The 24,761-nt window shown below is 42.2% G+C and overlaps 1 protein-coding gene across 2 annotated transcripts in view; it reads left to right on the top strand.

Annotated features, from left to right (window-relative positions):
- Positions 1–24,761, top strand: part of arhgap27 (Rho GTPase activating protein 27) — a 101,880-nt gene that overhangs the window by 66,426 nt on the left and 10,693 nt on the right. For both annotated transcript variants that reach the window (XM_084331136.1, XM_084331135.1), the window contains exons 5-10: positions 1,688–1,816; positions 3,755–3,844; positions 7,789–7,856; positions 10,176–10,284; positions 18,606–18,704; positions 20,084–20,182. In XM_084331136.1, coding sequence (XP_084187262.1) covers positions 1,688–1,816; positions 3,755–3,844; positions 7,789–7,856; positions 10,176–10,284; positions 18,606–18,704; positions 20,084–20,182 — 594 coding nt within the window. The remainder of the gene's footprint in view (positions 1–1,687; positions 1,817–3,754; positions 3,845–7,788; positions 7,857–10,175; positions 10,285–18,605; positions 18,705–20,083; positions 20,183–24,761) is intronic.

Below are 24,761 nucleotides of genomic sequence, written 5' to 3'. Positions count from 1 at the left end.
AACCCGAGATAAGTCGGGTTAACTCGCCATGCGCTGGGCGCCAGACCCGAGATTTCTCGGGTTTTGGTCGTTATTTCTTTTATTCGATATTTCCCTTCATAATTCATCCATCCAGCCTGATGTTATCATTGGGAATGGGTCTGAGATCGCAAACATCCAATACCGCCGCCTAACGCCTTGCGGCCGCTATTGCACTCCATTTGAAACGATGTGGCTTGTTGTCTGGGCCGAGCTGCGGCGTGCGGGCGGGGTCTAAATACTCCGGCAAGAGAAGTGGTTATAAACTGATTACTGACTGAGGGTCACCCCCCCCCCCCCCCCCCGTTCATGTTCAATGCTGGATTACGTTGGAAACACGATCGCGATCAGTATTTGGAATGGCGATCAGATCATTGGATTATTCTTTTTGCAGTACACCATAGACAATGTGTGTCTAATGTACTGTGTAGCGTATTCCGTTGGTGGTGATCGAAGCATAGAAAAACGATATCCCCCCCCCACACTTTCATGCATGCATGATGAAACATAATACCGATAATCTAGAGTTGATTTCAGATTGATTATTGATCTAGGCGAGAAATGGCATGATTTATAATGAAATGCAGTAAAAGCTGTTTGGCGTCGTTTCCTGGGATTACACAGAATCACTCTAAAACTATACTCATATTCACCACGGTATAAAACGTGGGTTTTTTGCATCTTGACCAGAAGAAACTCAATGACAATCGACTATGTTATTAGATCCATAGCTATAATATTTAATATAGTTTTAGCACTGTAAACACCAGCATTTATCCCCATTGAACAAAGCGCTGGCACACACATATGCCCACAGCGACCTCTGGCGTCCAATGAGATAAGACCGAATATTCGACCCCCCATTACACCATTCACCATCGTAGCCTATAATAACAGCATTGCATTGGCAGCAAACCGGTTTTAATAAACAAACAGAAACAGTAGCATGTGCATCTTTTAAATCAATTAGGCTATGAAAATTCGGCTGCCTCTAAATATAAAAAGGAATTAAATAAGAATGGTTTGCTTCAATAAAAGAAAAAAAGTATTTTATATAAAAGAAAAAAATATATATTTTGTATTAATATATATATATATATATATATATATATATATATATATATATATATATATATATATATATATATATATATATATATATATATATATATATATATATATATATATATAAATTTGACTCTGACATGAAAATCGAATGTGGAGACTGGCATCGACTATTCGAAAATTCGATCTCATCCCTAATAAATACCAAGTTCCTCTCTGTGCGTTTAGTAGAAAGCTATCTGGCTGCTAGCTATCCTAGCTTTGTACAAATGAATGGAAGTGGATATGGACCAGCTAGCCTAGCTGTTGGCCAAAAACACCTCTTCCGGCATTTTAAGCTATGCTAGCTGGTCCCTATCCGCTTCCATTAATTTATGCTAAGCTAGACTATCTTGCTTTCTACTGAACGCACAGAGAGGAACTTGGTATCTATCTTCTTGTCTGACTCTCGAGAAGACGGTGATCACATTTTCCATAATTTTTTTAAGAGGAACAACACACAAATTGTACTATAGGAATACAGTTATTATCACTATGCCTCACACCCCCACATAAAGCATTACGTAAAGCCATTCATTCAACTGTGTTGTTTTGACCCTTCCAGGCTCCTGTAGCTCCGGCGCAGTGCAATGTGGGAAATGGAAACGAAGAGGAGGGAGTCTCAGTCAAGAACTGGAGACACACGAGACACACCATGGGGCCTGCACAGCTCTGCTCTGCCCAGGAGGACGGGGTGAGAGGTCACACACACACACACACTAGGGCTGGGCGATTAATCGATTTTTCGATTAATTCGAATGAATGATCTAGGACGATTTAGATTTAAAGTTAGATTTGCACTTTATTAATCCCAATAGGGCTATTCATTCTTGTTTGATGATCAAGAGGCACGTTTTATTTGTTTTAAGTGAAGTTTGGTGAAAAAGCAATTATTGCACTATTAATCCCAATAGGGACATTCATCTTTGTTTGATCAAGAGTAACCTTTTATATATATATATTATTATTATTTTTTTTTAAGTGAAGATTGGTGAAAGTTAGGGTTGCACTTCAATCCCAATAGGGAAATTCATCTTGGTTTGATAATTTTTTTTTGTCAAATAAAAACAAAGGTTATTTGAATGATTTCCTAGGCGTTTCTAGTTTTCAAGTGAAAAAAATCGCTTAAAACCGGAAATCGGATTAAAAAAATAAAATCAAATAAAATCGGAGATTTTATTTTTAGGCCATATCGCCCAGCCCTAACACACACACACACACACACACACACACACACACACACACACACACACACACACACATACACACACACACACATACATACACACACACACACACACACACACACACATACACACACACACACACACACACACACACACACACACACACACAGTGCCGTCTGGGAGAAATGCGAGGCCCTGTGCGAGATTTAAACGTGAGGCCCCCCCCCCCCCCCTAAAGGTAAAAAAAAAGAAAAAAAACTCTCCTGTGTCCCACCATTTGGTGGGCTAGCAGGGGTGTGTGGGTGTGGGCCACGGAGTGCTGTGTCACACGTGGTCCCGCCTGTGCTGTGCGTTCAGGGCTGCCTGGTTCCCCCTTTTTCGCACTTTGGTGGAGTTGACTGCCTCCCCCCCCTTCGTTAGGACGGGCGGGTGGGCGGGTGGACGGGACTCCCCTCCTCCCTGGCTGGGGCTTACGGGCCCTCAGGGGGTACAATTGTCGGGCCACGCGTCCGCTCTGCCCCATATCTCATTGGCAGAGCGAGACGAGATAGCCAAGTATAATATATAACGAAAGGTTATTTCATAACCTAGTTATATGAATACTGGCTGAGCGTCTCACTCTTAGCGCCCTGAGGTCCCTTGGATGGGTTTTCCGCTTATGGAAATCGTTCCGAGGAAGGTGGAGCGTGACCATTTCCGGCGTCATATAGGGAGACGCATGGGAGTGGCTTGGTCACGTGCAAGTGGGTGAATTTTTTTGTTTCGCGTGCACGCTATGTGCGTGGAGATAAGAGGATATCTCATTGGCAGAGCGAGACGCTCAGCCAGTATTCATATAACTAGGTTATGAAATAACCTTTCGTTATGTTCAATGAATGTTGCAAATTGGATTTGGCTTGCTTATTTACATTTACATTTAGTCATTTAGCTGACGTTTTTTATCCAAAGCGACTTACAAGTTCTGCCCGACAAGTCAGTAGGAAGGGTACAACTCTTACAACTGAGTAACAATGTTCATCAAACAGTGCTGAAACTTGGGTGCTGCAGTGTTGAGTGCATAGTAGTAAAGACATATTGGTATAGTAGGAAGAGTGCATGGTAGTATAGGACAGTAAGAAGGTTAGTGGGTTTTTTTCATTTCAGATATTGATTGAAGAAGTGTGTTTTGTTGACGGCGAAATAGTCAAACTTTTATTTGACTATTAAATGGAAAACTGTCGCAATTAACGTTAATTGAAAGTGACTCACAGAAACCCTTGAGTGTACATTATGAGTGTAGCCCTTTCCTTTCACCAATTCACCAACTAACAAATTAACCAATTAGCCAACATTTGATTATTCTTTTATTAATTTTTTAAATAGAATATTTGATTATTTATATGCCTTTCAAATAAACCATCCACATCTAAGACTTTTCTTGTTTCTCTCTCTCCTTCGGGCGACAGAAGTCCTTCCCGACTCATCGGAGGACCGCGTCGGACCACGGCAGCGACGAGTCCAGTCCGGGCGGCTCGCCTGAGCGGCAGCAGCACCACGTAAGAGCACTCCTCCTGCACCACCCCGGTCTGCTGACACTCGTTAGATCATCTCCCACGTCTGTGACATGTCCCTCTTCTCAATGGTGCTCTGTGTGTGTCTGTCTCTCTTTCTCTCTCTCTCTCTCTTTTTCTAAAGGCTATTGGGTTTAGACCCTGGAGAAATCCCTACCATTTGACCTCGCAGTGGCTGCGTTTTGATGTGGGTTTTTTATAAAAAAAAATGTTACAGTGGTAGCCATTGTAGGAAGTCCCATCATGCATCTGCCCTACTATCATCTGCCCTCACATCAGCACTGCATGGTTTGCTGCTGCTGCTCGCTGTTGTTTTTCTAATGTAAAATAAGAGCTCAATAGGCATATTATTTGTAACACAACAGTTGTGTTTCTTGAACGACCAGTCCCTAAAGGCCTCTACATGTTACAGCAACTTCAAAGCAACTGCACCACAACATCGACAAAGCAAAGGTGTTGCAGACACTCTGCCTTTATGCTTCTGCAACATCGATGCACAGCCTATGTAACATTGTACCCCGTATGTAGCTAGGTTCCCTAGATAGATGACACTTCCCTTCTCAACCAACCCATTGATAATAAACTGAAAATAAGCATCATTTTTACTTCCGGGCGGGGGGTTTAAAAATAAAAGAGCGACGTCTAAAAGCACCGTAAATACGTTTATTTTTTACAATATCTAACGTTACACGAACCTAAACTAATCTAAAGTTAGTTTAGGTTCGTGTTAACGTTAGATAATGTACAAAATAAACGTATTTCCGGTGCTTTTAGACGTCGCTCTTTTATTTCGAAATCCCCCGACTGGAAGTGTTATAGTGTCTGTTGCTAGCAGCTTAACTTCTGTCGCCCGTTTCTGTGCTTTTCTAGCTAACGTAACGTCATTAGTTTCCAATGGAGAGGAGAGAAAGACCTCGGCTCACATGCAGCTCAAACTACCTGTTGGAATAAATTAATTGATTGATGTTTAACTTGTCCCTGTGTGTGTCCAGTCATTTCGACTAGCAAACGTTGTATTTAACGTTACCTCAGGATACCATTGTATTTAGTTGGTTAGCTATGTAGCTAATGTGGATAGCATTTTGAATAGCACCAATGCTAGCTGGCTGGCTACAGCTTTATTTACTAAATTATGGAGGCTTTTTAATCGTCAAGGTAAGAGAGGATTTGTCATGATCAACTGAAGGCGTATGCTATGGAACAATATGTGCTTGGGTTTTCAGAAAAAGGCCAGCTATGTGACGCTAATTATTTAGCATCAACGCTGGCTGGCTACAACAATGGAGGATGGTATTCTCTGCGGGACCAATATTATTCTATGACAGCCCCGCCCCCATTCGCTAACCAACCAATCACTGCTACGCAATATCAACGCAACGGTTGTTTAGATTAGATTTTGAGGAGATGTGCGTAACATCCTCGCAACACAGTCTACAAGACCCTCTGCAACAACCGTGTTGAAATCGCGCTGATGTTGTGTTGCAGTTGCTTTGAAGTTGCTGTAGCATGTAGAGGCATTAAGGCCACTCCTTTCAACATCTGTTTGCTTAAAGTCCCCAATCTGAGTCCTTTCCTTCACGGTCATAAAATACAGCAAATACTATTTTTTAAAACTCACATTTGTCAGTGGATCAACTAGAGAATGTCTTTTCTGTTTCTACCCATTTCTATGTACCTTTGTGTCACTGATGGGGCTCTATTAGGAGAGAAACTATTTAGAATTTCGAATTTTCCAAAAACATTTCCATTTTGAAAGAGCTCAAAGGGGTCAATTTAAGAATTCATGTTATGTCCCTGGTAAGACAGTCGAGACAATATTAGTGAACTTTGACAACTCTCTCACAAATCCAAAAACTAAACACCCAGGAGAATGTTCTGAGTATACCGGTACATGTTCTGTGTCGCAGAGCTGAGAACGCTACGAGAATGAAGCTCATGTGGGTATAAAAACTCAAACAAACATTTCGTGGGTCCACAAAATCACTCTCCCATTCATTGTCCATGGATCAGCTTTATACCTGATGAAATCACAAGTTTGAGTCTTAACTTCTATGGTTTCTTGCTTTGGGAGAGAGTAGCTCATGTTCGCAATATGAATTGAACTTTCCTGGGCCATGGAAATAACGTATTGGAATTATTAATTTGGGCGGCGTTCCCCTTTAAACACGCCAACATTATGGGAAATGCGCTTTCCGTGTTCTCCAGTCTCAGACAAGAAGATAGATACCAATTTCCTCTCTGTGCCTTCAGTAGAAAGATATCTGGCTGCAAGCTAGCCTAGTTTAGCACAAATTAATGGAAGCAGATACGGACCAGCTAGCTGTTGGGTAAAAGCGCCTCTCCCAGAGTATTAAGCTAGGCTAGTGGTCGAGCTCCTGTGTGTACAAGCTCACTGAAATCTACTCCACAAAGTAGATTTAAGTGAGCTTCAGTCAGCTTGTAAAGACAGGAACTTGACCCCATTGTCATTGCATTGGTTCATGGCTAAACTGGGATCATCCCTATGTTCCCCGGGTCCTATGTTCCCCGCTTTGATTGATTAATAGATTGAACATTTTATAAATTTTTATTATTTTATTAATTATTAATGTCCGCCTTGTCTCGAACGGTTAAGCTTAGGCCCTCGTTCGAACTGGTTAAGGTTAGAGTTTGGAATCAGGGCTGGTGGTCTAAAATTTTCAATCTATCAATCAATAAAGCGGGGAACATAGAACCCGGGGAACATAGGACCCGGGGAACATAGACATGCTCCCGCTAAACTAGCCAGAGCTAGTATGAGGAACAGCATGAGAAAGGACTCTACTGATCAACAACATCATTAGTATGTAAGAAAATAGGGGCTATTTTCTATGTACACACAGTGACAATAGCTTGTATGTGTGATGCTTGTGTATTAGTTATTCAGGTAACACTTTACTTTACGGAGCACAAATAGTGATTAAGTACATAGGAACTAATGAGAAAAGACATGTTAACAAAAGTCAGGAACAAATATTTTTTTACTACATTGCTTGAAATTAATGTGTTGTTGGGAAGCGAAATAGAAACAAAGGATGCCACCTGCTCTGAGACTTGAGTAACTAATGATTTAATAAATGGTTTGTTAGTTCCTAGGTACCTAATAATTTATTGCTGTGGCCTCTTAACACATTGAGTGCCACGCCCCTTCCGGGAAGTGACCCCTTCCGTGCCGTCCATTAATCCCATGTAAATGTAGTTGTAATTTGTAGAGCTAAACCTATATTTTATAGTATAGCTATGGGTCTAATAACGCTGTTGAGTCTCATTTAGTTGCTTCTGGTCAACGTGCAAAAAACTGATTCTTTTTTCATCCGTACATTTCCGTTTTATACCGTTTTAAATATGAATATAGTTTGGTTGCTTCTGAGTAATTCCAGGGAAAAGACACGAAAACAGCGTTTTTGTGTAATTCAATAAACACGTTGTCATTTTTCGCCTGATTATCGGATCTTCCTGAAATCAACGCTAGATCATCATTATTATCCTTCGCCGTGCACGCATGCAATGTGGTTTAGACCGGCGCGAGGTGCCCTGCTGAATTATGAATGCATGTGCTATAAGTATAAATGTTGTTTTGGTTTGCAAAAAAAGTATGCAAACCCACCCCCCCCCCCCCAAAGTAAAGTGTTGCCGTTACTGCAGTAGTGGTGCGTGTCGAATGGTTTGCTGTTCAGATGACATGTAGATGCATGTGATCACCTGTCACTGCCCTGTTATGAATACTGGTGAATAGCGCCCCCGCGTGGTGGCATTAGCGAAGTCCATGTTCATTCTACACAGCAACCGAAATCATGTGTTGATCAAAACATTATTACACCTATGTCATGCTTTGCTGTTATTCCGATATAACACAGTGAGCAAACGATGTACAAATGACACTTGTTTACTGTGATTTGTTTAAATTGTAGGTGCAGAACTTAGAGAAGGCTGGGATTCTCAACAAGACGAAGGTGTCTGAGAATGGCAAACGAGTGAGGTAATTACCACCCTCATTATTATCTCTTTTTTTTTTTTTAAGTGTCTGTTCGCCCAAATCATTCATGCGCCTCGCACACAATCTCTTTATGGTCCAGGCAACAACAAAGCTGCTAGCTTGCCGATTTCAAAAATTTGCCTTGGAAGTCTGTCAAGTTTAAATGAAAAACACCAAGCCTCTTGTTCCATTTCTTTGTGGGGCGGCGTGGCTCAGGGGTAGAGCGGAGCGTCCAATGATCGAAGGGTTGGTGGTTCGAATCCCGCTCAAGCCCATGTCCATCCCATTGCCGTTGTGTCCTTGGGCAAGACACTTAACCTACTTGCCTCGTATGAATGTGTATGCATGTGAATGAATGTTGGTGGTGGTCGGAGGGGCCGTAGGCGATGATTATTCGCCACGCTTCCGTGAGTCTGCCTCAGGGCAGCTCTGGCTGCAATTGTAGCTTACCACCACTGGTATGACTGTGTATGAATGAATAATGGACTCTGTGAAGCGCTCTGAGTCAGAGAAGAGCGCTATATAAATCCAATCCATTATTTATTATTATTATTATTTACAAGTGGCTTTGTTACAAGGATAACAGTTTGGAGCATGACAAATCTTTTTAGAATAATTAAGAAGGATTTTTCTCCTGGGGCGTCTGGGTAGTGTAGAGGTCTATGCACTCGCCTACCACCGCAGAGACCCGGGGTTCAATTCCTGGCAGCGCTACCTCCGGCTTGGTCACTTGTCCCTACGAACACAATTTCTCGCGGGTGGGAAGCCGGTGGGGTATTAGTCCTGGTCGTTGCAACAGTGACTCCTGCTAATCGGTTGGAGACGCCTGTTCAGCAGGGAGGGGATCTGGGGGGAAATAGCGTGAACCTCCACCCGTGTTAAAAGAAAATGCTGGCGACTCTGCGTGTATCGGAAGAGGCATGAACAGAGGAGACATGTGGTAGTATACACCCTCCCCAGAACAACAGAGGAGACATGTGGTAGTCTACACCCTCCCCAGACCAATGGAGGAGAAATGTGGTAGTCTACACCCTCCCCAGAATGACAGTAGGACAGAGCAACGATCAGGAGGGAATTGTCAAGGACAAGAGTGTCAAGAGTGGATAATACAAGTTGTGTTAAAGTTACGATGCCTTGCCACCCTCCTCTGAACCAGATTAGTTTTTGTTTTGTCATTCTAAGTTGTGTGATTCCACAGGGAATCGGGCCTCATTGTTATCAAGCTCAATCATTACCTCTGTGGTGCTTGGAGCATAGTGACATTTTTCCTCTCTTTACACAAACGTATCAATTAAGCTTCAGTTGTGTTCTTTTTTCTACTGTGTGTATGTGCACGGCAGGGTCGGGGGTCAATTCACTCTTGGTTCGGTCATTCGATAGAACTTTCATTCGCAGTTATTTGTTATTGGGGCGACAGTGGCTCAGGAGGTAGAGCAGTCGTCTGGCAATCCGGAGGTTCCCGGTTCGATTCCCGCTCCTCCTGGGCAGCGTGTCGATGTGTCCTTGAGCAAGACGCTTAACCCCTAATTGCTCCGATGAGCAGGTTGGCACCTTGCATGGTTGCTTCCGCCGTCGGTGTGTGAATGGGTAATATGTAAAGCGCTTTGGATAAAAGCGCTATATAAAAAAAGCAGCCATTTACCATTAGGTTAATCATTAGTCTGTTGTTGCTGCCTGCCCTGCTAGGTTGCCTCTGGCTCTGATATTGGTTGTTTAGTGTATTTGTGTAATTTGTTGTTGTTTTTTGTATTTATGTGCAACTTTTGTATTCCTTTGCTGCAGCTTGTCTTGGCCAGGTCTCACTTGAAAAAGAGATTTTTAATCTCAATTGTGACTTTCCTGGTTAAATAAAAAGGTTGGATGGCTTTTCCTCCCAAATGCTTTTCTGCATTTTAGTTGAGGCAGATCACTTTCTGTAGTTTGAATTAAAGTTGACTGGTGAGGTTGATGCAGGGTTCGCACAAGGTCCTTAAAGTGCTTAAAGTGCTTGATTTTTGACAAAAAAAGTCAAGACCTGGAATTCCTTGAAACCATTTGCATTGAAAGTTTTGTTCATCCATGATAAAACATTTCTGAATCAATAAATTGAATTTATTTTATTTAAAGTGTAACTAATAGTTGGAAATTGGTTTTAAGCCATAAATATTGGATCCGATTTTTTTTCTATAAAAAAACAGCATTTAAAAGTTAATTGTATCCTTTTAAACTTGAAAGTCCTTGAATTATGTGTTGCAATGTCTGTGGGAACCCTGTTGATGTCCATCCTCACGTCCCATAACTGACCCGCTCTCTCCTCTTCACTAAACAATTCTCTCTGCTCAGAAAAAACTGGTCTCAGTCTTGGACCGTTCTTCACGGCGGAGTGCTGACCTTCCACAAGGACCCCAGATCTACAACCACCGGAGGTTCGGTGAGACTGAGTGGAAGCATGGTACTGTACTATCCTTAAGAGCAAGTATCACTTCGTTCTGTCATTCTGTGGTCACTACGATGATTCAATTCAATTCAAACCTTTATTTATTCTCAAAGGACAATTGAGGTCACCCTCATTTTCAATGTCGTCGAGACTTACAGACATTTCAATGCATACATTTTTTACAATATAATAATAATAAATAATAATAACTATCTTTATAGCACCTTTCACACATGGACCGCAGCCCAAAGTGCCCCACAGCAAATAGCATAAAATGAACATAGGCATAACATCTGCATACACTTGACAGAATAAAAGCAATGCATAAATTGCAGACATAAGAATAGGTATAAAAGTAGTGCAATGTAGCATGTGCAGACATAAGAATAGGCATAAAATAAGTACAATAAGTACAGTGTTGCTTGAAGGCATGTGAACCCCCCCGGAACAGCCAGTCCTCCAAACACCCCACACATCAATCCCCACCATATGCCCATCCAAGACACACCCCCTGATAAAGCACGTCATGACAGAAGGAAAACACAAACAGCCCGCGTGCCACTCACACCATGAGGAAACCAGCGAACCCCCCAGTGGCTCAGTAGGTAGAGCAGCCGTTCGCTAATCGGAAGGTTGTTGGTTCGATTCTGGCTCCTCCCGGCAGTGTGTCGAAATGTCCTTGAGCAAAACGCTTAACCCCCTAACTGCTCCCGATGAGCAGGTTGCCACCTTGCATGATCACCTCCGCTGTTAGTGTGTGAATGTGTGAGTGAATGGGTGAATGTGAGGAACAAAATTGTAAAGCGCTTTGAATAAAAGAGCACTATATAAATGCAGTCCATTTATCATGATACTTTTTGGTAAATGTGACATTGCCAGATTTAGGAGTTTGGGTCCCACTTGGGCTATTCACCCTAAAGATTTATGCAGGTGTTTGAAGGTATAATGATATTTGACAGTGTTTGATCTTAATCCAGTGCAAATGATTGTTTGAAATCCTCTTCGATGTCCTCTTCTTTGTAATACAATTATCATGGTGCTTTTTTCATCAAAAGAGTATATTTCAATTCAGTTTTTAACCCAACATCTTCACCCAACAACCCTCATGCGAGGTACCAATTCTTTATGTTAACTTAATTTTTTTTTTAATAATAATAACTTTATTTGTATAGCACTTTTCATACAGAAATTGCAGTTCAAAGGGCGGCTGGGTGGCGCAGCGGACATTGCGCTCGTCACCAACGCAAGAGACACCGGTATCGAATCCGGCTGTCTGCGTTGCCTCCGGCTTGGGCCGGCCGTCATACTAACTCAATTGGCAGAGTTAGCGGGTGGGAAGTCGATGGGTGGTAATCTGGACGTTGTAAACAGCGACTCCTACAGGTCGGGTGGGGCGCCTGTACAGCAGAGACAGGAAAATGGCGGGGGCAGTGTGAGCCTCCTACACGTTTCTCCTCGCCAAATGAGAGTCCGCGCTGGCAGGTGAAAAGATGCGACTGGCTGCCTGCACATGTATCAGAGGGGACATGTGATGGGCTTCTATCCTCCCTACAACCGGCCAGTGGGGGGCACATGTGAGCAACGTTCAAGACAGGGGAGGGGAGAGGAGAATTGGCATGGCTAAATTGGGATGGGGGAAAAATATAAAAATTATGAGAAAAAGTGGGTAAAAAAATATAAAAATTGCAGTTCAAAGTGCTTCACAACAGTAAAAAATACAGGCATAAGCGAGCATAAAAAATTAAATACAAAAAGATAGAGAGGTAGCAAGGTAAGGTAAATCACAGTTTTTCAGTAATACAAATAATAAAATAGAATAGATTAGATAGAGTAAAAAAGTGCGGTTTGATTCAGTTTAAAAATAGGCAAAAAATTATCAAATAGAACGGACAGTAAAAAGTGTGATAAAATTGTTAACAGTGCATCGCTCTTAACACTTTGAGTTTCTTTACAAAGTACAGTTCTAAATTACCTTATACAACAACTTATTATGTATCATTTGATGACGTCTACACATGGTCGACAACAGTATCGTACAAATATATCCCTTCGCTTGGATCTGTACCTTAATGTTACATCACGGCTGCTTACATCACCTGGCGGTGATGAGGCTCTCGGTGGGGAATCTACATTCCTGTACAGTGCATTCAGTACATTTCTCCGGGAGAGCTTCTAATGACAGGGAGGGGAGAGAACAATAACAGCTCTTATGACGTCAGGGTCTCACCAGTCAACCACAGGCGGCAAAGCAAAGGTTTTGTTCATCGCCTGTTGGGAAAAACCACCAGCGCGGCCAAAGTGAGTGAAATAAGATGAGATGAGATATTCCTTTACTGGTCCCCTTGGGGAAACACGGGGGTGGGGGAGGGGAGGTACAAGTATGGGCAGGGTAATGGGCCTGTTCGCTGTATACGTCAGACTCGGTGATCGTGCATCAAGACATGGGGCAAAAGGAACGTAATCCTGGTCAGAACAACGGGGCAGACTACAATATATTTGCATTTGTTAGCCATGCTAGTGATCTAAAGTAACAATCAATCCACGCCAAAGCTAGATGTGTAAAAGGTGAAAGACTCATACTCACAGCCATGCTGATTTGGCTAAATGACATCCAGCCGTTTTCGTTTGAAACCACTTTTAGTCAGGGGAATGTCATGGTTTCTCCATAGAGCCCCATTATACTTTTTTTTTACCGCAGCAGGTCGCGCAGGTAGGGGGCAACTTAGTCACATGACTTGGTTGGTATTGCTGATTGGCTCGAACACGGTATGTTTGTATACAGTTTGTATGTATACGGTTACCGAGAGCCCCACCCCACACACAAGACCGCACTGGGCAAAGCTCAGCCACTCTGACCCTTATAAGAGAAACCCCGCCCTCCTCCCCGAGAAACAGAACACCCCCATATCCTGGTCCACCATGCACGGAGCCGAGCACCCAGAGCCCGCACCCGCCCCCGCCCGACCGCCAGGCCCCCAGCCCACGAGAACCCCAAGCCCAGGCCAGCAGAAGGCCAAAACACCACGCTTCAATGGCCCCGCGACCCCAAGCCCGGTGTCCCCCCGGCCCGGTGACCAGACCGCCCAGGCCACGGCGGCCGAGGGCCCCAGGAAACCCCACCCCACCCATACCGATCCCACAACACGCAAGGCCCCCCCCCCTCCCGGGTCGAACGGCCGGAACGATGGCGCCTCTCCTCAACTTTCCCCCCCACTGAACTCAGCCTGCCCACTTCTGTACCTCCCATGTCACCGATATCACTCTATAAATGTATGCTAACATGACTTAAAAAATAAGACTGAAAACCCAATAAGAAAAAATGAAATGAAAATAAAATAAACTACCGTATATGGTTAGCACTTTTTGTCTCCGTTGGTGGTTTGGAGGGGAATCAGCTCTCCTATGGAGAAGCCCCCCCTAGATTCTCCAAGCCTCTATTATTGTCCAACATTTTGAATTCTTGTCCTTCACAAATGTCCATGTGCACATTTAAAGCAACTGCTATTCATAACATAACATAACTCAGATTCTAACATAACACAAAGAAAAAAGACAACATTGGTGCTCCCATGGTGTTAGAGGATCTTAATCATATCCCTCTGTTCCCCGTTGGAAGGGTGAGGAGTAATGGCTCTCCTAGTGAGAGGGCTCCCCCTAGTGGCGAAGTACGCACTATATAAGTCCAACATTCGTTCTGTGGACGGCCTCAGAGCTCCCGGTCAATGCTCTGAATTTGTCTTTCTTATGCTCATGTTCATTTGTATTGTGTGTCACGTGTAATCCTGTAGTTCCTTCATACCAGTCCATCGTGTATTATTCCCCAATATGTTTCCTAATCAGCGTGTCCCCTTTTAAAATAAATTTCAAATAATTTGTCTATAACGTGTGTATTGTAAATCATAGTGTTAATTATTCTAAATTCTGGTGTTATATTTTTATACTTCTTGGGGTAACTGTTCAATTATCTTTCCTCTGTTGCATCTATGCTTATCCCCAGGTCCCCCATGTGTATGTTTGTATTGGGTACTCTTCCACGTTTATGCCCCTTTCTCGTGTCCCTTTGTTGTTCTTCATAGTTGATCTGCTTTGAATCGGTTCAGGTCCCCTCTTTTCCTCCTCCCGTCCTCCTCTCCTCGTCCTCGTCTCCCGGTTCTGGTCCACCTGCGCGCCCTCTCCATCCTCTGCGTCAGCGTAGGCCTCTCTCCTTCCCCTCCCGGCACCTTCCATCCTCTCCGCGCCGTGTCCCTCGCCACCACCTGCACGTTGTTGGGACCTGGTTCCTTTCTTTTTCTGAATTTTACATAGCTCCGACGCTTCATTGCCACCTCCGTTGGATTTTTCAGTGTTACATTGTATGCTCCGCATTGCTCCTAATCCAATCTGCGTGGTGGCCTGGTTAGCCTCTATGTTAGCTTGTAAGCTAGTTTGTATGTTAGCCTGTAGCTTCTCTGCACTGACGTCCCGCTAGCTTGTTCTACCTGTTGCATCATTGCCTCGTGTTGAGTCTTTTCCATCTGTGTATTTACTTCATCTGGGATTGTTTTTCTTTCATTTGTCCTCGTGTTCATTCTTCCTTCTTTCTTTTGTCCTCGAATCTTCACTTTTTATTTAGTTTTGAATTGTTTTACTTCCTTTTTTTGATATTCATTGACCGGCAGCTCTTTCATGTGGCTGCTCACCAGAACGTCGCAAACCGGAAGTCCAGAACCAAGCATTTCACTGTGAAGTATGTGTATTTTATTGTGATAATTAATAAACAAACTTGAAACTTGAACTACAGCGAACAGGTCTATTGAAGAAAGACAAGTTCAAGTTGAAGTTTTGTTTTATTTGTCACATATAAGGTACATGTACATTATAGTGAAATGTTTGGTTCTGTATGAGCCTTCTGAGTTGCGCTTCGGCTTCATAGAGTAAAAGTAAGAGTAAAGCCCAAACACTAACTAAAATGTACAAAATGCAAAATGCAAAAAAAATAAAAATTAGGTAGTACAAATCTGTAAGAATAAATTGATAAAATATGGTGTAGTGTTTAAAAAGTGTTTAAGGTGAATGTTAAAAGTGAGTGTGTGCATGTGGATGTTGTGCACAATGGATGTAGAATGGACGAGTGAATGTTACAGTGAGTCCACATTGAGCAGCCTGATGGCCTGGTCTTTGACTATTCTCTCAGTCTATTCTCTGTAAATGTGCTGGAGAGTGGGAAGCCCACCTCCGATGGTGCGTTCGGCTGATCGAGCCGCTCTCTGCAGTCTGCTGCGGTCGTGTGCGGTGCTACTATTCCCAAACCAGGAGGTGATGTTACCAGTCAGGATGCTCTCTATTGTAGAGTAGAAGTAGGAGTTCTTTAAGATCCATTGACTTAGACGCCTAAGGAAGTAGAGGCGCTGCCGTGTCTTCTTTACTACACATAAATAAAGGCACTGAAGTAGAATCTGAATATAAAATTTGAGAGAAATAAACAGTGTAAACAATAAAATGTAATCTGAATATAAAAATATTGGGAAAATAATATATCGATGGTCTATATGCCCTATCGGTTATAATATACACGACAATAAAAATAGACAATAAATAAAGACAATGTAATCTGAATAATATACTGAGTAAAGTAAACTGTATATACCGTACTTTTCGCACTATAAGCCGCACCTGACTATAAGCCGCAGCAGCTAAATTGAATGATGTGTACATATATAAGCCGCACTGGACTATAAGCCGCAGGTGTTTTAATGTTTAATTACCATATGTAATTAGCTTTGGGACACAATACTGTCGGACAAATAACAAGCATTAACTCATTTACAAGTTGTATTAAGTTTAGCAAATAAGGGAACAGATAAATAACCTTTCAATGCAGTCAAAAAAGCAATATTTAGATGTTTACATTTTCGAATTTGGTCACGTCGAGTCACATATAAGCCGCACCGTTATATAAGCCGCATGGTAAAAAAAATGGGGAAAAAAGCCGCGGCTTATAGTCCGGAAAGTACGGTACAAGGTGCAGGTGAGGGTCTGTACCCTAACTGGCATGATATACATTATAATCTGTGCAGGTTTTGGTGGACACACACACACACACAGTCAGACACACACACACAGAGTCAGACACATTTAGTGGTCAGACATTCTCAAGTTCTGCAGGCGTTAGTTCTCCAGCTACTGGGAGCAGTCCACGCCCCTGGTTAAAATCCCCATTTCTTCGCGACCCTCCTGCTAGAGTGAAGGCCGATCCGATGCCATCGCACGGCATCACCGATGACCTGTTTGAACCTGTGCCCTCGCTCCACCAGAGAAGGAAACGAGCAAACACAGCAGAGACCCTGGCGTTATACTTGTGTTACCGTTTCCAACGCCTGGACGCGCTCTGAGACACACGCATCCAGTAGTACTATGTAGTAGGGCTGACCTCGATTAGTCGAATAGTCGACTAATACTAATCGATCGAAAGGAGCCATAGTCGACTGCAAACCTCTTAGTTGAATGCAAAAAAAAAGAAACATTAGAATATATATATTTTTCTTTTTGGGATCATTCTTTCCAAAAGCAAAGTGGCCTAGAAGCATGGCTAATGATAATGGCGCGCATACCAGCGAGGCTAACTGCCTAAGAAAACGGGCACAGAGGCACTGAAAGAGGATTTCACCTAATGCACGTCTAATGAACACACTAGAGTAGACAAATATCAAGATGTATCCATCAGTGGACCAATTGCATGCTTTCGCAGAGGACAAGAAGCCTTCAGTCGACTCCTTCAGACATTAAGCACGCCCCACATCCCAAATGGAATGATAAAAAAAAATGTAAAGATATTTCTACATTTAGTTTTTAGATTTTCTTTTGCATTCGGGGGGGTAGTCGACTACCAGTGGACTATCGTCAAATTGTGGCCAATCAAAGTCGACTATACAAATCCTTAGTCGGGGACAGGCCTACTATGTAGCATCACGCTTGATATGCGCATATTTGAGGAAATGCAAGATGACAATATTAGCTTATCTAGCATAGTGATGGTGGCACACAGACAAACCCTCAGGTTACGGGCTGTCGGGGACAGGCAGATCATTGTTCCATCTATCCACTTCCATGGAATGCAGTGCTGTCGGTTTTGCAGAGAGCCACAGCCACGCGGTCCTCCATGTTTACCACACCCTGGGGTCGAGACAGTGCCTCAATAAGGTAGAGCAGTCGTCTGGTAATCCGGAGGTTTCCGGTTTGATTCCCGCTCCTACCAGGCAGCGTGTCGAAGTGTCCTTGGAGCAAGACACTTAACCCCGAATTGCTCCCGATGAGCAGGTTGGCACCTTAAATGGTTGCCTCTGCCGTCGGTGTGTGAATGTGTGAGTGAAATGTAAAATGTGTGGAACAAATTGTAAAGCGCTTTGGATAAAAGCTACTATATAAATGCAGCCATTTACCATTTGCCATTTACCCTGTTCACTATCATTATCGACACACGGCTAACGGGTGGTAGAAAAGCCATTCCAACTTCTCAAGTTTCTTCGGATGATGAAAAAAAGACATGGTCCAAATGTATATGAATTGGGATGGATAACGATTATTAGCGATAGTGAAACAAGATTTTGCGTCATCTACCTGCCAAAGTCTTACCGGACCAATCCTACCCATAGAACCATGATCCTGCCCTACTCTCTCTTGGCACGGAGTGAGATCGGTGTCACATTTAATGCAGGTCGATGTCAACCAACACGCCGAGCAGCCTTTTGTGTGACACCGGTGTGCGACGCTGACGTCCTCTGCCGCGTTATTATTTTTCCTAGCCGCATTTCTGGCAGACGCTCTCTGATTGGCCACTGACTGACACTCTCTGATTGGCCACTGACATGTTTGCCCAATCGCGTGACGAGCTGTGTCTTTGCCCATTTCCGCGTCGAACAGCCTGCAAACTACCTGGCGTTCTATCTCCATGCTCTAAGTAAGACAAACTCTAACCTTAACCAACTTCGAAAGAGTGCCTAAGCTTAACCGTCGAAAGAACTTGCCGTCACGCTCTAAGACAAACTCTAACCTTAACCAACTTCGAAAGAGTGCCTAAGCTTAACCAGTGTAGAAACAGGCGTCGGTTAATCAGAGAGCGTCTTGCCAGAAAGGCGGCTAGGAAAAAAAATAACGCTCCTCTGCCGAGACTGTCCCGCGGACGTCGCTCACGACTCTGTGGGAGCCTTAATAACAAGCCACTCAAATGAGCTCAATTGAAGTTAAATATTTCCAGCACTCAACTAGGCCGGCTTATATTAATTCATATAATTATATTTTATACTTTGGTGTCAGATTTTCTATATTTTGTAATGGTGTTGTGTTTTCTCTCAAAACAGAAGACCAGTCAGATCCTCCCGGAGGTCACGGTGGAACTAAGAGGGGCATCGATTGGCTGGGCCCCTAAAGACAAGTCCAGCAAAAAGAACGTTTTAGAGGTGGGTTATTTGCTGTGGAACTAAAAAAAAATTTTTTTATTAAAGAGTATAATCTTTCTTTAACTCTTTCAGTGCCACTCACGAGATTTCTCGTGTTTTTTTATAGGTGGTTGCTAGCCACTCACGAGATTTCTCGGATTTTTTTTTTTTTTTTTTTTTTTTTTGCGATCTGAAAAATGATTGCATCACCCGAGCCTACCCGAGTATAGCCGAGGGGCGCCGACGATCACTGTGGAAAAAAGCGCCCCCTGTCGTCTCCCAGATGACATAAGTGATTTTGGAATGGACTCAATGAAAATGAATGGGGAAAAAAATCCGGTACTCCACATTTTCCAGTTCACTGATCCAGCCGGGGTTACCACAGTTCATTCTGGAGCCTCAGATCCCCGCGGATCATAGAGATCTACTGTGTCGCGTTGGATCCATACACTTATCGATTTTTTAGAATGGTGATCAGGAATTGGAATATACCAGTTGGATACCATCTGATGTCAGGTAAGGACTCTGTGTTATCAGTGGTAGGATAATCGGAGTAAGTTTGATGAAGTTATAAGCTGTTTTGTGAAATGTCTTCTTTCGGTTTCATTGTAAAAGTCCGAGAGGAAATCAACGGGGCGATTATCAGTGCGCGGCCGTAATGTGCGTGCGTGCACGTATAATATTGATCATCTAGCGTTTATTTGAAAACGATTCATAAAAAGGCAGACGAATATCAACGTTGTGGAATATTCCACTAAAAGACGATTTTCATAGAATGCTCCAGAATGAGCTGTTTTTTATATCAAAACGGGGGCTTTTCTAACTGCTCTAAAACGGAAACGACGCGATAAAAAAAGAATCTGCCTTCACAGCACTGACTGGAAAATAGTATTTGATAATGCGATGGGCAGATTAGACACATAGCCATAATTTAAAACATAGATTAGGCGATATTAACGTTAACATTGGCGCCGATGGTGGCATTCAAGCGGTAAAACGGAAAACCAGGCATGGCATTGAAAGAGTTAAAGGAACACAGCAACATTATGGGACAAGAAGATACTTGTAGAAACTGAGAGAGTAGAGTGGATCCATCGACACCTGTGGTAGTCAGAACCGGTAACCAGAATTCAATAGAAAGCTATCCGGCTGCAAGCTAGCCTAGCTTAACAGAAATGAATGGAAGCGGATACAGATCAGCTAGCCTAACTGTTGGCCAAAAACACCTCTTAAGCTAGGCTAGCTGATCTGTATCTGCTTCCATTCATTTGTGCTAAGCTAGGCTAGGTTGCAGCCGTATAGATTCCTACTGAACACACAGAGAGGCAATTGGTGTCTTATCTTCGTGCATGTTCCTTTAAATGTTCGTCATCATCTACTTTTGTCCCCCCCCCCCCCAGTTAAAAGGCAGGAATGGATCTGAGTACTTGATACAGTACGACACTGACAGCATCATCTGTGATTGGCACAGAGTCTTGATGGACACAATACGACAAATTGTGAGTTCTTTTAACATCCTCATTTCTTCCAGAGATATTCGCACATCCAACATGCCAACACGGTCTCCTCAGAAAGCGTAAATAAAGTACCACAGGGGGGAAAATTTATGTTATAGCCATACATAATATATATAATATATATATATATTTGTTTTTGTTTATTACGTTTATTTGAATAGGGACAGTGCACATTATTCAACAGTAATGAGACAGAGTACCACCACTGTATATATACCAGTGTTAGCTGGGTAGCTAGTTTTCAACTGTAGTCCCTAAGCAAGATGTTAAATGCCGTATTTTATATACAAAATTTACATTTTGTATCAGCGAAAGTCTGCTTGTTAAAATAACCAATGAACGGTGATCATATTGAACTCCATGGTAACTGGAAGTGTGGATTACATAATAACTTACTCTGTCAATGGAGATCTGGTTAATACAATCTATTAACTGTATTAACAATAAACAATAAAACTGGGGGCTTGGGTAACATAGTCACATAGTAATCCAAAAATACAAATGATTAGATACTTTAACCTAATAGTTATCAAAAATAATGAATAAAAGTCATTTGAATACGATGTTAAAGAATTTAAAAGTAAATATTTAAACGCACAATTCACAATATAACCCTTGATTGACCGGATTAAGATCCACATGTATCCTTCTAATTTCAGAGTTGTGAATATCACCTTTTTTTTTTTTTAAACAATGTTTTTATTGTAAAAAAAATCTTTTACACAAACATACATATATACAAACAACAGCACATGACAAAAATAAAAAAGACACCCTTCAATCCCCTCCCTTCCCTAATTACAACACAATTGACCTTTCCGCAGACATATTACCATAGAAACAATTATTGTTAATGCTTAATTGTTAATCGTTAAAGGGGAACTATTTTATAAATGGCCCTCCTCAGTGTCCAGTACCGACCCCAGCTATGTGGATTCATATCTACAGGCTCCACGTCTCCGACTCTCAATGTCCAAGATTCCTCAACCACCTAATAATGTGGCAGTCGGTGTGGCATTTGGCCCCATTCCACACAGTAGTAGGAGCCCAGCCTTAATATGTCCCAAGATCCTGAGGTAGAACACTGCTGCTTTTCAGTACCTGATTAGAAATATAGAACAATGATCCTCCTATTTTCCTCCTTCTTTTTTTTTTTTTTTTTTTTTTTTTTTTTTTTTTTTTTTTAAACCTTTCAGAGGTGTTCCATAGACTCACAGGAACTGTGTAAAAGTTCCCACACCGTGAAAGAAACAGCAAAATAGCTCTCCTTTAAATTACCTACAAGAAATCACGGAAATATCAGCACGAAAATAAAAATAAAAAATAAACCAATATAAAACTACAATACAAGATACACTAATAAAATAACATAAAATGTATAAAAAAAAACAAATAAAAATAAAAATAAACAACTGTCCTTCGGCTTCTCTACCTCCATCCACTTTTTTTTTTCTTTTTTTTTTTTTTCCTAAACCTTTCTCCCATTTTCCCTTTCCTCTCCCTTACCTTTCATGTTTCCTATCTCTCTCCTTTAGATTCTTATGTTTTCCAGGAAGTGTATAAACGATGTCCACGTCCTTTCAAACTGCTCTGTTTTTCCCTTGTGTATATATGTTAGTTTCTCCATTGCTAAGTTTTCTGACACTTCCTTTAACCACTGTTTAGCTCCTGGTCTCTGTATCTCCTTCCAGTTCAAAGCTATCACTCTCTTGGCCTGTAACAAACAAAAATTAATCAATTTCTTCTTTCTAATATAAGCTGGGAACTTCTCCGGGTATAAGTGTAGTATACATAACTTAGGATCGGTCAGGATTTCTATCTCTGTCATCTCCGATATGAGTTCCAATATCTCCTTCCTTTATTCCTGTATCTTCTCACATTCCCACATACAGTGGTACAGGGTCCCCACCTCTACCCCACACTTAGTACATTCATCCGGGATCATGGGATAAAACTTGTGTAATTTCTCTGGTGTCATATATACTCTATGTATCCACTTATATTGTAGGAGTTTACATCTGGTATTAATTGAGAGTGTCTGTGACATCTCACATGCTTGTTCCCAATCCTCTTCTGCTATTTCTACCCCCATGTCCCTCTCCCATGCCCGCAAACTGCTCAAAGAGCTCTCTTCCGATCCTGATAACAATACATCATAAAACTTGGATAATTGTCCTCTTCCCACCATATTGTTCCTCGTAAGTCTTTCTATTATGGATGTGGGTGGTTCCTCTGTGCCCCCGTTCTTTGAGACTACGTAGCTCCTGATTTGAAAGTATTTAAATCTATGTGATCTTGGGATTTCAAATGTGCTTACTATCTGTTCGAAGGTCATCAATTCTCCCTCTAAGTATACGTTTTTAATCTTACCCAAACCTCTTTCTGCCCAATTTTTTAATCCCCCATCATTCCTTCCCGGTTTAAATTCCTCATTCCCCCAGATTGGTGTATACCCGATAACTTATCTCTTCTACCTAAGTGTAAGTGCGCCTTGTGCCAGATCCTTACTGTATTCTGGAGGAACAAGTTCTTTGTATTTTTTATCAACAAGTTACTCTGTCGTGAATATATATATATGCGTCTAGTGTTATCTTTGTCTCTTCTTTTTCTATCTCCATCCAAGCCGGTATATCTGCATGTTGAAAGTAGAACTGAAAGTAGATTGCTGTCCTGAGCTGTGCCGCCCAGTAATAAAGCCTCATATCTGGAAGTCTAAAGGCCCTCCCATAGTCGAGCAGACTGTACACAGAGCAGACTCCGCGGAGGTCCGCGCGGACTCTTTGAGCTTTGATCTCAGCGGACAGCAGACCCACAGCAGAGTCCAAGTGCGAAGCTCCTATTTTCTGACGCGCGGACGTCCGCGCCGCTGACTTGGTGTCACACAAAACGCATTTTACTCTGACCACTCGCTCCGTGCCAAGAGAGATGTTTGAATGGCTTTTCTAAATGAAGTGTGTAAAATTGCCAGTTTTATTTCGAAATATTGGAAACTGAGATAACATAGAATGTTATCTCCATTTCCAATATTTTGAAATAAAACTGGTGCTTTTATTTCATGCAATGCGTGTTTGTCATTTCAGCACCGCGCTGTCCACCTCAAGCCTATACGGTACATTGCATCTCGCTGCCTATATACCTGTTATTCAAGTGCGTAAAACTGCCCGTTTTATTATCGAAATATTGGAAACGGAGATAACATACTCTTTATTTTGACATCGGATGACGACGACATGACAGAAGTTGAACAGCGTGGGGACAATTGTGTAAACTGGCGCGTGACATGTAGGAAATTGGTCCGCGGAGATCCGCTCGACTATGAAGGCTCAAAGAGTCCAGTGGACCTCCGCGGAGTCTGCTCTGTGTACAGTCTGCTCGACTATGGGAGGGCCTTGAGCCCTCCTCTGTCATACGGGAGGTAAAGGAGTGTCAGTTTCAACCTGGGTTTTTTATTGTTCCATATGAAACGTGTGAACATCGTTTTCAATCTCCGAAAGAAAGTTTCCGGTAAGGGCATTGGGATTGACTGGAATAGGTAAAGGAATTTAGGCAATATAGTCATTTTAATAATATTCACTCTGCCTATCATTGATATTGGTAATTTGCTCCATCTTTCAAGGCTATTTTCTACATCTGTCATTATTGGATCGTAATTACTTTGTACTAAGTCTTTAATCTCCGGGGTTATCTTTATCCCCAAGTACGTAAACCCCTTGGGGGAGCTCGCAAACTGCGTGTGCACCGGCGCTTTTTCCCTTTCTCTTTTATTAAGTAACATAAGTGCGCTTTTATTTTGATTCGTTTTATATTCTGAAAATAACTACTGAAAATAACTACTTAACTATAACTGCACATTCCACATATTGAAAAATAGAAATTACCCTTTTCCATAGATTATACCTATATACCATTCTTAGCTACCCGTGTCATCCACCTGTGGCGGTCTCTCCTGTTGCTCTTCTTCTGGTCCTTGCCCTGCAAGTGTCTGTCTCAGTCGCGTTGGGTCTGTCCCCACCGTCATACCCAGGGGTGCAGTCGTGCACACACGCGGTTACACGGCGTGTTATTAGTAGTCACTCAGGGCAGAAGTGCGCGCAATGATAAGTACCCGGCCGTTGTAGAAAGCTACCCGGCCGGCGGCCGCCACTTGTCACCTAGACTTTGCATAATAATAGGAACCTACGAGAAGGTGGGGGGCTGCTTGATCTCCATTGTTATGCATAATAATCATCTGTTCTGTGCGCAACTGAGGGCACTTGTGTGTACTATATATTGTATGGGTATCGCATTTAGATGGAGAATAGAATAGAAGTACTTTATTAATCCCGAGGGAAACAATGAACATTTAGTTAGTCAAAAGTCAAAAATAAGAATAGGAATACAATTTAAATACACAGTCAGAGATACACATTCTAAAATATGTATATACATTCTAAAATTCTGAAATATACAGTCCGACACTATACGGTAATATACAGTCAAATTTAAATGTAAATGTTCAGGAAGGTATGCCTATAGATATAGACAAATGAAAATGTACAGGAAGATATACAGGGATTTACTC

The sequence above is a fragment of the Notolepis coatsorum genome, assembly GCF_963971535.1.
Source record: "Notolepis coatsorum genome assembly, chromosome: 15".
Lineage (NCBI taxonomy): Eukaryota > Metazoa > Chordata > Actinopteri > Aulopiformes > Paralepididae > Notolepis > Notolepis coatsorum.
This window is presented reverse-complemented; position numbering and strand designations above follow the sequence as displayed.